The following is a 15,743-nucleotide window of genomic DNA, read 5'->3' as shown; positions in this document are numbered from 1 at the left end:
AATTGAAAAAATTCTATTATTTAAAATTTCTATACATGTGATTATGAAAATATACTAATGATTCAAAAATAGATTGGTCAACTTTGGTTCAAATATTTTTCTAATTTATACATGTAATGGTAGAATATACACATAAAGATTATTGGAAGTAGATTTTTGAGTTTAATACAGGTGTACTTTGCTAAAATAAAATAAGTATATTTCTAGAAGTTGCATATATTTTAGAAATTATTCAAAGGGATAGTATATTATTTTAAAACCTTTGTAAAATGAAAATCATTTGTTTGTGATGTTTAAATTATATTTTGTATTTTGAAATTGCTTGAAGTAGAAGCCTGCATATAATTGTGATGTATTGTGATAAAGCATATATTTTGTGTCATAATAGATTGAGATGACTTGCTAACAAAACACAATATTTCTTGACAGTTATCTTCCAAGATGACAATACCATTTATTATTCAAGTGCACAATTGGTTCCTAGACATGTTAATGCTCACTAAATTTTATAGTTTAGTTTTTCTGTTTTAACAGATTAAAATAATTTATTTTTTCTTTTAAACAGGTTGAACCAAGGGATTCTTTGAATAGCATAGCCCTGAAATTTGATACAACACCCAATGAACTTGTTCAATTAAATAAGTTATTCTCCCGAGCCGTTGTTACTGGACAGGTAGTATCTTTTATCAACGTGTTGATGTTTAGAAGTATTAAGTAGAAAGGCAGAAAGTATTCATTGCATTATAGTGAATAATATACAAAATTTGAGAATACTTTTTATGCACGCTTTTAATAAATCATATTCGCCCTATAAGAGAAAATTAACTGTTTTATGTCTCCATGAGTTTCTTAATACATACTGGAAATGATTGTAAACTGTCTTTTTAAATATAGAGAGCTTTTTAAAAATATTCAAAGCAGTACATGCGCCATGATAAAAAATTCCCACCTTTTTCATGGTAAGGTATCCTTCCATTTTAAACTTTCACTTTCCTCTCCAGAAGCAACCAGTTACCAGTTTGCATCTCCTTCCTGAAATATTCTAGCCTTTTTATTTTTGTTTTTTAAAATTTAACCTTAATTCTTAGAAAATGTTTGATTTAAGCACAGCTCTGTCTCACACTTTCATGTGTGGATGGTGCTATGTTGTACTGAAATATTGTTATTTAGTCAATCACAATAAGCTTTAGACTGTTTCTACTCTTTTGCTGTTAACACTGCTGTAGCGAACACTCCTGTACATATCTATTTTTCTTTATATACAGGTATTTCTGTAGAGTAAATTGCTGGGTCAAACAATATGTACGTTTTTGATTTTGCTAGCTATTGCCAAATTGTCCTTTAGCAGCAACAGCCATAGTATATGAAAATTACTGTTTACCCACCCTATCCCAACTGTATGTATTATCAGTTGTATCTAAATTGATTTTAAATGTCCTTTTGTTTAACTTTGGTACTTGTTATGGTAAAATTTTTCACTTGTTATGGGAATAAATATTCTTGTAATTTGAAGATTTTTGTTTTTTATATTTATTGCTAAAGATCATTGTTAATAGTCCTTGCCTAAAGAACACCATCTGATTATTAACATTGCTTTGACTGAATCTTTGTGTGAATGTTTTCTTGCAGGTTTTATATGTTCCTGATCCTGAATATGTCTCCAGTGTTGAGAGCTCTCCATCTCTAAGCCCCATAAGTCCTCTGTCACCAACGTCATCCGAGGCTGAATTTGATAAGACCACTGTAAGTATCTGTGCTTTTTAAATATGGCTATAAATAAATCTGACTGTATATGCATTGATCATCATGTTTTTTCATTCTACTTTGTGGTTAGAATGAAATTTTACCTTTTTGTTATTTAAATTTGTAAATCCCAGTTTTTAAAGTGAAACATTCTTATTAAGCCAGATAGTTTAAAGTGACTTACCCTTCGTGGTGGTGATGGTCCAAAAGCAGTCATCAGCTCTGTCTTATAAATGCCATATATAATTTAACTTGCAAAGGAATTTTACCCAACAAATATGAAATTATCACAATAGAAAGTCCGTGTCCAGATTGATTTTTATTTCAGTTTCTGTGAATATTTATATAGTACTTAGAACTCTGAAGTGAATTCTTTTCTGACATACTACCTTTTAAAAAATAATTTATCATCTTAGTCATTCTTAGTATCAACATAGTAGAATAATGTGAATGTTCTATATAAGTTCATTTTACAAGTGAATTTCAAGGAACCAAATTTTTAAAATAATTTTGATTAAAATTTCTTTGAAAGGAATTATATATTTCTGTGCCTTTTCCACATAAATGAATACTAATCATAATTTTCCATTTTTATGATAACCTATTGTGTACATGTAAAAAGCTATTCCTCTATTAATGTCTAGACTCCTGTGGGAGATTCTTCTATGTTGCTCTCCTGACTTTAGGAGACAGCCATTCTTCTCTACCTCAGTTTGCACTCAAAGTTTAGAATAGTAAATGGCAAATTGATAACAAAACACAAATTATTTTTTTTTCCAAATGAAGAAATTTTTAATTATTTGGTGCTGATCTTTTTAACTAAAAATGAGACAAATTTTTTTGTACCTTTTGAGGTTTCCTTTTAATCTGTATGCCCATATTATCTATTTAAATAATAATTTTAAACTGTATGTATAAGGAAAAGCCGTAAAACTGCACCAACTGGATCCTAGATCCTCTTTCCCCAAGGGCAGCCCATTCTTGGTTCTTAAAACATAAATTACTAATGCTAATTTGCCTATAATTGTTTGTTTCTTAGCTTTCTTACTTATTCTACTTTTCTCATGGAGTAAATTACATGATATTACTAATAACTATTTTTCTCCTGGCCAGAGACTTTTATCTGTGTATGTGTGTATGTATGTGTGTGTGTGTGTGTGTGTGTGAGAGAGAGAGAGAGAGAGAGAGAGAGAGAGAAAGAAATGGGGTCTTTTCAAATGTTGATTTGTTGGATATCTTATTTGTATAAATGTGACAATACTGTACTTTAGAATACAGTTAACATGAAATGAATATATAGGTGGTCCCCAGGTTATGAACGAAATACATTTCTGAGAAAGTCTTTAGGTTGTATTCGTATGTAATTTGGATCCCTGATCAATAGCACTATATGGTAATAATAATAATAACAATATTGTAATGGCTCATATGTGGTAATAATAATACAGTATAATACTGTAATAATAATCATACCCCTGTACTATATTAATAAGTTATAGAAACCATCATCCTCTTTCTTTTAATTCAAACAAACAACGTAAAAACAAACTGATATAAGAAATTTAGGTAGGAAATAGGAAAAATTTCAAAAAAGAATATTAAAGGTTAATACCTAATGTTGCATCAGTGTCTTGCTTATGAGAAGGGGCATTTTTGAGGCAAGAATGTAGGCTGCCGTTAATTAGAAGACAATGATGGAGATTATGCTGGAGAGGATGGAGTGGGTGCTGGAGAATCAGTATTTAATTCTATTGCTGGAGGAGCAGAGCTTACTACTAAAGGCAATTTCTTGAAAAAGGTACCTAGGGTTGTTTGCACAGCCTTTTTCTTTTTTTCATCATAAATGGCCTCATAGCAGTTGATATTCTCGCTAATTGTACGGTAAACCTTTGTAAAACACTCAATTATCCTTACGGGGAGCCTTGGAAGCCCTTTTGTAGATACAGAATGCAGTCAGTGGGATCATCCATAACCTGAGGATTCCCTGTATTACATTTGTTATCATTAATAAGAATAGGGGTCAGGTTTCAATGGCAGGTATTGCTGACCAGATGACACAAGAATACCTTTTTGAATATAACCATGCCATTTTCCCATGGGACTTACAAAGAGATGTATGCATAAAGGGCAATGACAAAGGACAAGTGTGTATCCTTAGGTTAATTTAGTTTGTGTTTCAAACCCTAAAGCAGAATTTTGAAAATCTAGTCTGTAGCATCTTGCCTGACTAGAAACATTTGGGCCCTTTCTTGTCCCTCAGCTTTAACTCCAGTCTGCCTGCCAACTGGTTTTCTTGGAAGGTATAGGATCAAAGAGAAAAGTATGATGAAACTTACTGGAGCAACTAGGCTGTGCTTCCTCCTTTGTGATAAAGGATCCTCTTCTCACATTTGCCATGTCCTTGAAAGAGATAGAAAAAATAATAAAATCATGTGAATGACTTTTTAACCTTCAGCAACTCAGCAACTGTCAGAGATGGCCCAAAAAATATCCCCTAATTTGATCAATTATATGAATAAATCCTTTGTTTCAGGGAGGGATTAAGGAAAGAGATGAGAGACAAAAGAGTTCTTAAGTTTCCCTTTACCTTAAATGATAGTCATCACTTGCTATCAAAAAGATTGTGGGCAATAGTTAGAAGTAATTCTTTTTAATAGTGATTTTGTAAATTTTAGTTGTTTTTTTTTAACCTAGAATTATATTCATTACCAGGCTCCAAGATAATATTTCTACATAACTTTCTGAATATCTAAAGTACCTATATTTCTGTATTGTAATTATTGGGTTTTATGTCTCCCATACCAGTAGTCCCCAACCTTTTTGGCACCAGGGACTGATTTAATGGAAGACAATTTTTCCATAGACCAGTGCGGTGGGTGGGTGGAAGGCAGAGCTCTTGCAGTGATGCAAGTGATGGGGAGTGGTTGTAAATACAGATGAAGCTTTGCTGGGCTCGCCCTCCTGCTGTGTTCCCCTCTCCCTGCCCTAAGTTTCATGGTTTCCTGGAAGACAATTTTTCCTTGGACAGGGGTGGGGAGGGTGGTGCCCAGATCTCTGCAGCCCTGTCCCTAACAGGCTGCTGACTGGTGCCAGTCCACAGCCCAGGGGTTGGGACTGCAGTCCCATAGTACGTAAGTCCCTTAGAAGTAAGGATATTATGTTTTATTAGGATATAATTCATATTTTAGTACATTAATTAAAATAATGTCTATTAGTATTATTATGTTTTTCCCAGAAATTGTCAGTTCATACTTCCAGTAACCACTGATTGGTTTCCTAAATATCCAGCTTTGTAGTGACTTACTATGAGGCTGAAATCAGAATTTATAAATACTAGTCAAAACCATGTATGTAGAGATAATGATACTTTGAATAATGTACATTTATGTAAGTTATAATGAAGTCTGATAACAGTTCCTCTGAACAGCTTTGATCTTTTTTGAAAGAAATTTTCTCTTTTGTGCTATACTTTGAGCATTGCTAAACTAATTTCATGTATCCTTTTCAATAGTTACATTGACAAATTGGGATTGCTATAAAATGCTAAATTTTAGAATTTGAGACTTTGAGGGAACCTTGCAGATAATGTCGTTCAAGAAAGTATCATTCATTTAAGGAAAGCATTTGACAATGTACTTTGATACATATCTTTTGTGAATAATATGGTTACATAGTAGATAATAATATTATTAACTGGATTTCGGGTAGTTGAGCAGTTACAAAGAAAATTTATTGATAGTTTTTTGCCAAATTGCAGGGGACCCTCTTATGGCTGTGACTCAGCTGTTTGTTTGTTTGAACAGATTTATCAACTGTTTGGCAGAAGATTTGAAAGGAAAGGTGTATAGTATTGCCATTTAGCTCACCATTTCATGTGTTGGCAACATGTGTTTGCATCTGAGCTCTATCTTACTCATTTGGCAAGTTATCAAACTTGGCTAAGCCTTAAAAATTAAGGTCATGGTGTACCTCATATGAATAATTTGAAAATTAAATGAAATAGTCCATATAACACACTTAGATATAACAAGTATTCATGAATATCTTTAGATTATTAATATCTCTTATTTAATATCTGTGCCAGATGAATTTATATATGTTACAAAACTTTTAGATTGGAGCGGGAAATCTTTTTATGTTGGAACATCACATTAATTTAGCTGTAATCAAAAAGGCTGCATTCAAGAAACTTCAATTAGATATACTTAAAAATACAGATTGTTTTGTAAAAACCTAACTACTATGTACTTACTAATTTCAAAAAATGAATACTATTTGTTAATTTTAAAGTTAACTAACCTATTAATGACTTTGTTGTGTCTGCTTTTTGTTGGAAAGCGTTTGAATATTTGGTTGCAGCATGGAGGTCTGCAGTTTCAGTTGATCCTCTAGATGGGCCATTTGTGACCTTAAGGGCATCTTGATTTGGATTAGGTAGGAGAATGTAGGTTCACAACAATAAGTGGTTGTAAAGCAAGAAAGCATTTTTTGAGCATGTTGCCAAAGGCTTGGGTATTCTGCATTTTTCCACGTTTCAACTGGATCTTTCTTAGCATCAGACAGTGACTTTAAAATGTCATCTACTGAGAGCTCAATTGATTCCATCTGTAGTAAAGAGGGCCTTGGTGATATCAACTAGATGAGGCTGAAATGCTAATTTGAGGATGATGTCATGATTCTCAAAGTCAGTGAACCTTTCATTGTATTCCCCAATTACTAGGTCTATAACAGGTCTATAACAGTTGCATATTTATAAAATGATTTGCATATATCATCCAGTTCATCAGTGACCTTTGCTAATGGGCAAAATGTTCATCCAAAATTTCCTTTTGAAGAAGACCATTTTGGAAAAAGATAGCTTTGTTCAAAATGCTTGGCCTTTTTGCCACATATCATATATAGACTTAGTTTTACCTTGCAAAGAAATATTCAAGTCATTTTGATTTGACATGATATCACACAGAAATGCTCCATTCCTATAGAAATCTTCTAGTAACTCATATGGGTTGAAATAAATAGATATATTTATTAGTATAGAAAAAGCTATGTTAAGGTTTGAGAACTCCTTTCCAATATATCAGAGTTCATGAGATTGAAGAGGAGGCAGTCTTTTTTACTTCTGAAGGCCAAATTAGAGCTATTAGGTAGAAGTTACAAAGTGGCAGATTTTAACTCAAAACTCAGAAGAACCTTGCTACTATAAAAACTATTCCACAGGTCAGTGTGCATTTATTCATAAGGTGTGTAATGTCTCTGGAGATATTTAAAACAAAGGTAAAACCCATCTGTCTAGGCTTCCTATGACGTACAGAGTAATGAATTTTGGGAGTGGAGTTGTGAGTAATATTTAAAGGGCCTGTGAACTTGGATATAAACATTTTTAAGTGAAATCTAACATTTTTAAAAATTAAGAATATTAGCAACAAACCATAGGTAATACCTGGCATACCTCTAACTTTGTCCTCAGTAGAACTCACAGATATTTTCAGTTCTCTTTAGAGTTGTAGATATCACAAAATGTTAATGGCCATTAAACAACAATTATATTCAAAATTATAATTATTAGAATCACCACTAGATCTTTTTATTTAATGTATTAATAAAGAAGCATACATAGTACTATATCTCGTTTGTTTTTTAAAGTGTTTTGATAATTGTGTTTCAATATAATTGTTTTTCTTTATAGTCCTATATTTTATTCTAACCATTGAGAAGAGGGGTCCCTAGATTTCACTGTGAGAATGGCATTGAAAAAGTTAAGAAGCTGTGATTAACTAATACTTTGTAGAATGATATTGATAAACTCTTTGTAGCTTGAGATTTAAAAGGCTCTTCTGGTGAATGGGTTCTGCTATATAACTAGGTATTGTAAACAAGCTCTTCTCCTTTTCTCTACTCCCAACACCTGATCGATATTATATGTTCTTATCAAGACCAGTGGTTTAATTCAGGAGCATCTGGAGTGTATGTGCATGTACATGAGAGTGTGTGGGCATAGAAGAGGTACAGTTTTCAGTATTCTTCATATGATTGTTTGTATTTATGTGTGTATCTGCATTAAAAACCACTGAAAATGTAAGTTTAAGCTGTGTTTGAGATCTTTACTGAACGTGAAAATGGTGCCAGTTCTTTCGTATGATTTTTTAGTATAAGAATATTTTGGACTGACCTCTAGAATATGTTGAGAAGGAACAATACTTTTGGGGAAAGCTATTGATTTGGCTTTATTAATGTGCTCATTTTTATTTAGTTTTCTGAAGTGCCATTTTTTTCTTTTGTTCTTCAGAATCCTGAGGTAGTCCATCCAAAAGAAACAACTCCCTCATCTACTTTTACTAGTATTCGACCTGCACGAGTTGTGTCTTCAACTTCTGAGGAGGAAGAAGCATTTACTGAGAAATTTCTTAAAATTAATTGCAAGTATATTACCAGTGGCAAGGTAATGAATGACATTTTGGAGAAAACTTTTAATCCTGCTTTATTTATTACTAACACATGACAGTTTGGCATTTACACTTTAAGTAATCAACATCAGGAAATGCTTGGATATTTAACAAAGATATTGGTGATATTGTTATTTTGGATTAGTATAGACCTTGATCATAACTTAGAGTGTGGTAGTCTGTGGAACCTGTTAAAGGCAATGGGATATAAATAAATTCACTGCAAAGAGTCATAGCTAATTTGCTGTTGGTAGAATATTTCATAAAGCACACATAAAAGGCCGCTATTGGCCACTGTTTGGAGTTTTAACTTTTGCAAACTTAGTATAACACACAAACAAGAAGATAACTAATATTTACAGAGTACCTACTATATGCCAGAAACTGTTTGAGGTATTTTAATTAATTTATCAATTCAAAACAATCCTGTGAAATAGGAAGTCCTATTTCTTCTTCAGAGGAAAGCAAAATTCAGAAAAGGTTAATAGGTTCAAGATTTCTCTATCATAGCCAGAATTCACACCTTGTTTGAATCTGTTTTATCTACCATATCTTGCTGCTTTTCTAAGCAAAAAACCAGTCTGCAAAGGGAATATAGTAAAGTAACAGAGTTGGAAAATAAACTTGAGGTTTTGCTTAGAAATTGACTATAACATGATACTAACTTTAAAAGTAGCACATGAGAACCATTACTTTATAATCATAATTCATAACTTACGAGTATTTGAAATACAATTAGTGCTATCAGTTTCTCCCTAAGTATTATTTTAGCTGCATCCCAGCTAAAATATAATCTTTGATACATTGTATTGCTGTTTTTATTCAATTCAAAATATTTTCCCTTGATTTCTTGTTTGACTCATTTAGAAGTATTTTAATCAGTGTTCAAATATTTCTGAATTTTCTAGGTATCTTTCTGTTACAAATTGCTAATTTGATTTTATGTGATCAGAGAATATACTTATTACTATTTGAAAACTTAATTTATTGAGACCTGTTTTGTAGTCTAGAATACAGTATATCTTGATAAATGTTATGTGTGCACTTGAATGTGTATTCCAATGTTGTTGGGTGGATTATTCTACAACTGTCAATAAGGCAAGTTGGATTATAGTGTTGTTCTTCTGTATTTCCACTGATTATTTTTTTTTGTCTATTCTGTCAATTTTGACATAAGAACATTGAAATATATCACTATAATTGTGGATTTGTCTGTTTTCTTCTTTCAGTTCTATCAGTTCTTATTTCATTCATTTTGAAACTCTGCAGTTAGGTATAAAAGTGTTTAGAATTCTTATGTTATCCTGGGAGATTGACTGGCTTGTCATTATGAAAGACCCTCTTTATTCTTGGTAATGTTCTTTGCTATGAAATCTACTTTGATAGATACTAATATAGTCACTTCAGCTTCCTTTTGATGAGTGTTAACATGGTTAATCTTCTTTTACTTTTAGCCTGTTTCTTTATAGAGTGGGTTTCCTATAGTTAGCATCTAGTTCGATCTTGCTTCCTTGGATAATCTCTGCCTTTTAATTTAGTGTGATTATTGATATAGTTAGGTTTAAATCTACTGTCTTGCTATTTGTTTTTATTTGTCCAATCCTCTTTTTTTGTTTTCTTTTGCATTGAGTTGTTTTAATAATTTTCTTTTATCTCCTTTGTTGGGTTATTAGCTATAATACTTTATTGTATTAGTGGCTGTTTTAGAGTTTATAATATATATTTTAATATATCACATTCTCACTTTAGTAACATCTTACCACTTTACATATAAGAACCTTATTGTAACAGTATATTTTTACTTTCCTCCTTTCAGCTTTGGTGTTTTTGCTGTAATACCTTTTATTTCTACATGTGTTATAAACCTCAAAATACATTATTTTTGCTTTAAAAATAATTTTTAAAATAAGGGTAAAGTCTATTAATATTATGTATACCCACTTATTTATCATTCCCTATGCTCCTTATTCCTTTGTATAGATTCAGATCTGCATCTTTATCATTTTTCCTTTTGCCTAAGGACTTCCTTTTAAATTTTTTGCAGTGCAGGTCAGCCAGTGATTAATTCTTTCAGTATTTGTCTTAAAAAATCCCTTTACTTTTCCTTTTTTTAAAAAAATACTATATCATATTTATGTATTTTTCAAAATTATATGTGCATATAAAAATAATACTTAAATTTTTTATTTTGTACCACTTTATCACACTTTTCCCCTGTTGAATTTTTAAAAAATTAATAACTTTATATTTTAGAGCAATTTTAAGTGAACAGAATTGAGCATAAAGTCGAATTCACGTATATGCTCTTCACCTTCCTTCCAGTTACCCAATATTAACATCTTGCCTTTATGTAGTATATTTGTTACACTTGATGAAGCAGTATTAGGACATTAAGTAAAGCTCATAGTTTGCATTAAGATTCCCTAGGGTTGTACATTCTATGGGCTTTAACAAATGTAAAATGATATGTATCTACCATTACGGTACTATACAGATTAGTTTCATCGTGGTAAAAATCCGCTGTGTACCACCTATTCATTCCCCCAAATTATATCAAATTTGGAGAATTTTTGGCCAGATCTCTTCAGATGTTTTTTGTTTCCCATACTCTCTCTCCTCTTCTTTGGTAACTCCAATTATACATATTTTAGGTTGCTTGATATTATGTCTAACACCTCCCTCATTCTCTTTTTTTTTTTTTTCACTTTTCTCGGACAATTTTAATTGCTTTAAGTTCACCAGTGTTTTTCCTGTGATGTCTAATCTTCTGTTAATGCTAGCCATTAAATTTTTCATCTCAAACATTGCTGTTTTCATACCTGTAAATTCAAACTGGCTCTTACTGTGCACAATCTTTCTTTCATATTCTTGAATATAGTTATAATAATTATTTCAATGTCTTTCTACCTATTCCTTCACCACTGTTACTTCTGGGTCTGTTTCTGCTTATTGATTTTCCTCTCTGTTGTGATCCATTTTTTGTGTTTTCTTTGCTTGCCTGGTAATTTTTGATTGGATGCCAGACATTAAGAATTTTATCTTGTAGGGTGCTGGATATTTTTGTATTCCTATATATATTCTTGCACTTTTTCTGGGACATAGTTAAGGTTTCTTGATTCTATCATGGCTTGTTTTTAAGTTTTGTTAGGCAAGACCAGAGCAGCCTTTAGTCTATAGCTAAATTTTTCCCTTTATCAAGGCAATACCCTTTGAGTATTCTGAGGCCATGTTAATACAACGTTTTTTGCTTTGGTTAGCAAGAACAAACTGTTCCTGACTCTGTGGACTCTGGAGATTATTTCCTCTGCTCCTTTCAAGTGTTCTTTTCTCATCTTTGGATAGTTGCTGTACACATAGATATATATAGTGTAAAGAAAAGTTAACGGTTTCCCATCTTTCATAACTTCTCTCCCACCTTTAAATTTTTTTACATTGTATATACTCTACTTTTGATTTCTATTTCTTGGATTATCTTTGACAATGTAAATGTTCCTTACAAAGTACTTTACCATCTCTCATTGACTTGAATTGGTAATGTGCTCTAGGAATACAAATTGATGTATAGGAATCTAATTGAAATATTAATTGAAAGATAAATAGGCTATGGTTTATATAAAGTTACTCTTTATTTAGGCAACCCTGGACTGAATTAAAAGAAGTGCTATTCACAATTTCATATTTCCCTTTCCCTCACCAAAATGCATACACACATCTCCTCTCCAATATTGCATGTATTTACTGTAAATGATAAATGTCTCTTATTATCTTGAACATCTACAGTAGCTTTTTTTCACTTGTGATTGGAAGACCATTTTCCGTAGGATTTACTTTTTTACTTTCTGTACTGGATTATTTTTAAAGGTAATAACTTAAATTTTATGTTCTTAAAGTTAACCCAGTTAAGTTCACAGAGCTGAATGTGGACTTGTGAGGAGGGTGTAATACCAAATCAAGCACGATTTAAAGGAAAAGAAACGATTCTATTTTTAGAATTATTTTTGGCTCTTCATTTTTATAGTTCACGAATATGCTGGAAGGGGAGTTAAAAATGGGATTAATGAATGTTTGGCACTTGATTTGGAGTGATTATAGTTTGTGGCTTGGATGCAGAGGGATTATATGTAGTATAAAACACAAACTACCTGGGTTTTAAATCCTGGTTGTTGAACACAAGTTGCTTGGCCTTTGTCAGTGTTAGCTCTCCATTTGTAAATGAGAAATGATTATGCCCATCTCAGAGCTGTGATTGTGAAGATCAAATGAAATATGAATATAAAGCATGATACATATGAAGCATTCAATAAATATTATAATAACTAACAGCTGCTTGTGGACTTTAATTTGTACATTTATAAAACAAGAGGGTTGGACTTTTCAGATTTATATCACTATTTATATAAATGTATTTAACATTTCATAGCTTTTCATGGTGAAATTAAAAATGATTACTGATACTTTAGAGGCCATCTAATCCACCTAATTTTATAGTTGAAGAAATAGGCCTGGAGATTTTGCTTGCCCAGGGTTACATGGCTGGGTACTAGCAAAGTCAAGTGAAAACAGAGAATTTTTAAAGAGATATTTTAAAGACATTATAGTATTTTCCTTTTATAATGGATTGAATTATCAACCTATTTTTGATTCAGTCTGTACTATATACATGAAACTATACTTGGTATCTGTAGTGGAAACAGTATGCAAATTAATGTAAAACATGGTCTATGCCTTGCGTGACTTTACAATTCCTTCTTACCTTACTGAAGTTACTATCTTTCAAACATGAGAGAACTCAGTATTTTACCGAGTTTGCAAATTTTAATTCCTGAGTTGATTGTTTTAGAGGGAATATGACACTCCATCTCTGCTAAAGAGAATTTACTGGGAAAGCATGGGTTTTATTAAAAATGTTTTTTTAAGAATGCCGTAGTTTTTGAATGTACTTTTTTTGTATTAATTTATGGCATACAAGTGTATTAATTTATGGCGTACATACATTTTGTTACATGCATTCATTGTGTAGTGGTGAAATCAGTGATTTTAGAGTATCCATCACCTGAATGATATAATTGTACCTATTAAATAATTTCTCATCATCCACTCCCCTCCCACTCCTTCACCCTTCCAAGTTTTCATTGCTATCATTCCACACTCTACATCTATCTGTAAGCATGATTTAGCTCCCACTTACAAGTAAGAGCATGCAGTATTTGTGTTTCCATCTCTGTTTTACTTAATAACCTCCAGTTCCATCTGTGTTGCACCAAAAGACATGATTTCATTTCTTTTTATAGGTGAATTGAATGCACTATTTATATATACAGTAGATGGCCTAACATTAGAAGAAAATTCATAAAAATAGCTAGAATACTTTTTGGGAGATTTTAAACTTGAAGTTTGAATGCTATTATTATTTTTTTTAATCCTAGGGCACAGTCAGTGGTGTGCTGCTAGTTACACCAAATAATATAATGTTTGATCCACATAAAACTGACCCTTTGGTTCAAGAAAATGGCTGTGAGGAATATGGCATCATGTGTCCAATGGAAGAGGTGATGTCAGCTGCAATGTACAAAGAAATTTTGGATAGCAAAATAAAGGAATCCTTACCCATGTAAGAATGGCATTTATATTCCTTTCTAATTTTATTATATCTAGATAATTGACCCTGGTCTAATACTATTAATTATTTTTATTAGTTTTATTATAGCTGCTTTTTATTTTATCAATAATGAAACGAAAGTATATGCATTATTGAGAAGATATTCTTAACTTTCACCTAGAATAGTTAGGAATTACTTTACATTTATATTTGTGTATGGTCAGAGAACCAGATATTTGAAAAGTAACCCATATATCCATTTAATTCAGTGTTCACCTTCCCTTTTTATTCAGACACAGCATGCAGAATTCTAAATTTACCTCTATGAGTAATCATTGTCAAGGATAGTTTTCAAATTTTCTTGGAAGTGCCTGAAGAGGTAGAGTGTGGGATTTGAGAGAGGCCATATGAGCAAAGACCTGACATTGTTATGGCCAAAACACCTTTATTTTTATTTATTGATTTATGTATTCATACTCTTCTCCCCCAGAAAAGTATGAAATAAAGAGGAGAAAACCCACAAGTTGCACAAATGTTAAGTGTTAATCTTGGAATATACTGATCAGGGAATTTGTGTGATATGATAAGATAGGTGTGAGACCCAGGTTAGGCACAGCCTTTGAAAGTGCATGCTTGACCAAAGTAATGACCAGAGAAAAAAAGGAGGAGTGAGAAATAAAAGAAAAATATATAAGGTAGATATATAAAGAAAGAAAGGAGAAGTAGAAAGGAAGAAAATTGATATGTGATAGAAAAGAACTTCCTTATCTCTCTATACGTGACTTTGTCAATATTTTAAAACTGGCTTCACTTTAACTGATACTGATATTTGTAGCCCTGTATTAGCCCACAGGGATGATGGCTGTTTTAAAATTAACCCTTGTTGGGCAGAAAAAATTACAAAGGAGAAAAGGAGCAGATTATTTTTGTCTATGAGGAAGACTACGTGAGCTGTTAGGATACGTGTGATAGAATAAAATTATTTATTTGAAAGTCTCCATTATACCTTCCACCCAACAGATATTATTTTGGCTTGGCAAACTGATCTTTTGAGGTACAGAGAAATCTTAGAAGATGTTACTATCCTTTGCTATTTTTATAAATCATCATCAAAAATCATTTACAGCAAATTAAGATTATTGGGGGTAGGTTGAGGGATGATAAAAAGATGAAAGAGTGAAAGATTAGATTGAAAGAGAAAGAAGACAGATATATATAGACATATATGTATGTATATGCATATGTGTATATAGTCATTGGTGAGATTCTCTCTTCCCCTGCTTTTTCATTTATGTAATAGATACTTTGGGATTCTTTTATTTTGAACAATGCATAACTATTCTATAGGGAAGCTCTAGGGCTCCTTTCCTTTCAAATCACTGTTTTATCATTCAGTGTCACTTAGAAAGACTATGCATTTGATATAAACATTTAAAAAAGTTTCTCCAAAAAGAAATATCTTTAAATCCTGCCTTACGGCTTGATTAAAAAAAATTTTTGACACCAAGTCAGATCAATAAAACAAATGGTTTTGCAGAGTAATGTCATACGTAACAAAAATGAAGTACAAGATTTGATTGTTTTCCTTCTGTCTTATACTGCTTGGGAAGGTGATTTCAAAGATATTATTCTGGAACTATATTGAGCAGTGGCAGCATCATTGGCATGAATGTTTAGCCTTTCAGCATAATAACTTTGAAAGGTACAACACTTATCTAAATACATATTCTGTTAGGTTTGTTATCTTTATCTCTTACCTAAGCGTCTTACAATTTTATTAAATGTACAGATAAACTTCTGTCCAGTTCCAAGACGCTACATATGCAGTTCAAGTGAATCACCAGTAGGTGACACTATTGCATATTTAACAACAAATTAGACGCTTGTGTTTCTTAGTATGAATCAGATACAAAGGCAGCAGAGATGTGAATTGGACTTCAACTAATTAATACTTTCAA

At 31.9% G+C, this 15,743-nt stretch overlaps 1 protein-coding gene across 7 annotated transcripts in view; it reads left to right on the top strand.

Moving 5' to 3' along the window:
* The window catches only part of OXR1 (oxidation resistance 1), a 157,704-nt gene that overhangs the window by 94,701 nt on the left and 47,260 nt on the right, over positions 1–15,743 (top strand). For all 7 annotated transcript variants that reach the window (XM_045560918.1, XM_045560920.1, XM_045560916.1 and 4 more), the window contains 4 exons: positions 566–673; positions 1,630–1,743; positions 8,030–8,182; positions 13,613–13,797. In XM_045560918.1, coding sequence (XP_045416874.1) covers positions 566–673; positions 1,630–1,743; positions 8,030–8,182; positions 13,613–13,797 — 560 coding nt within the window. The remainder of the gene's footprint in view (positions 1–565; positions 674–1,629; positions 1,744–8,029; positions 8,183–13,612; positions 13,798–15,743) is intronic.

The sequence above is a fragment of the Lemur catta genome, chromosome 9 (genome assembly GCF_020740605.2).
Source record: "Lemur catta isolate mLemCat1 chromosome 9, mLemCat1.pri, whole genome shotgun sequence".
Taxonomy (NCBI): domain Eukaryota; kingdom Metazoa; phylum Chordata; class Mammalia; order Primates; family Lemuridae; genus Lemur; species Lemur catta.
The sequence above is the reverse complement of the archived record's forward strand: the minus strand, read 5'-3'. Positions and strand labels throughout refer to the sequence as shown.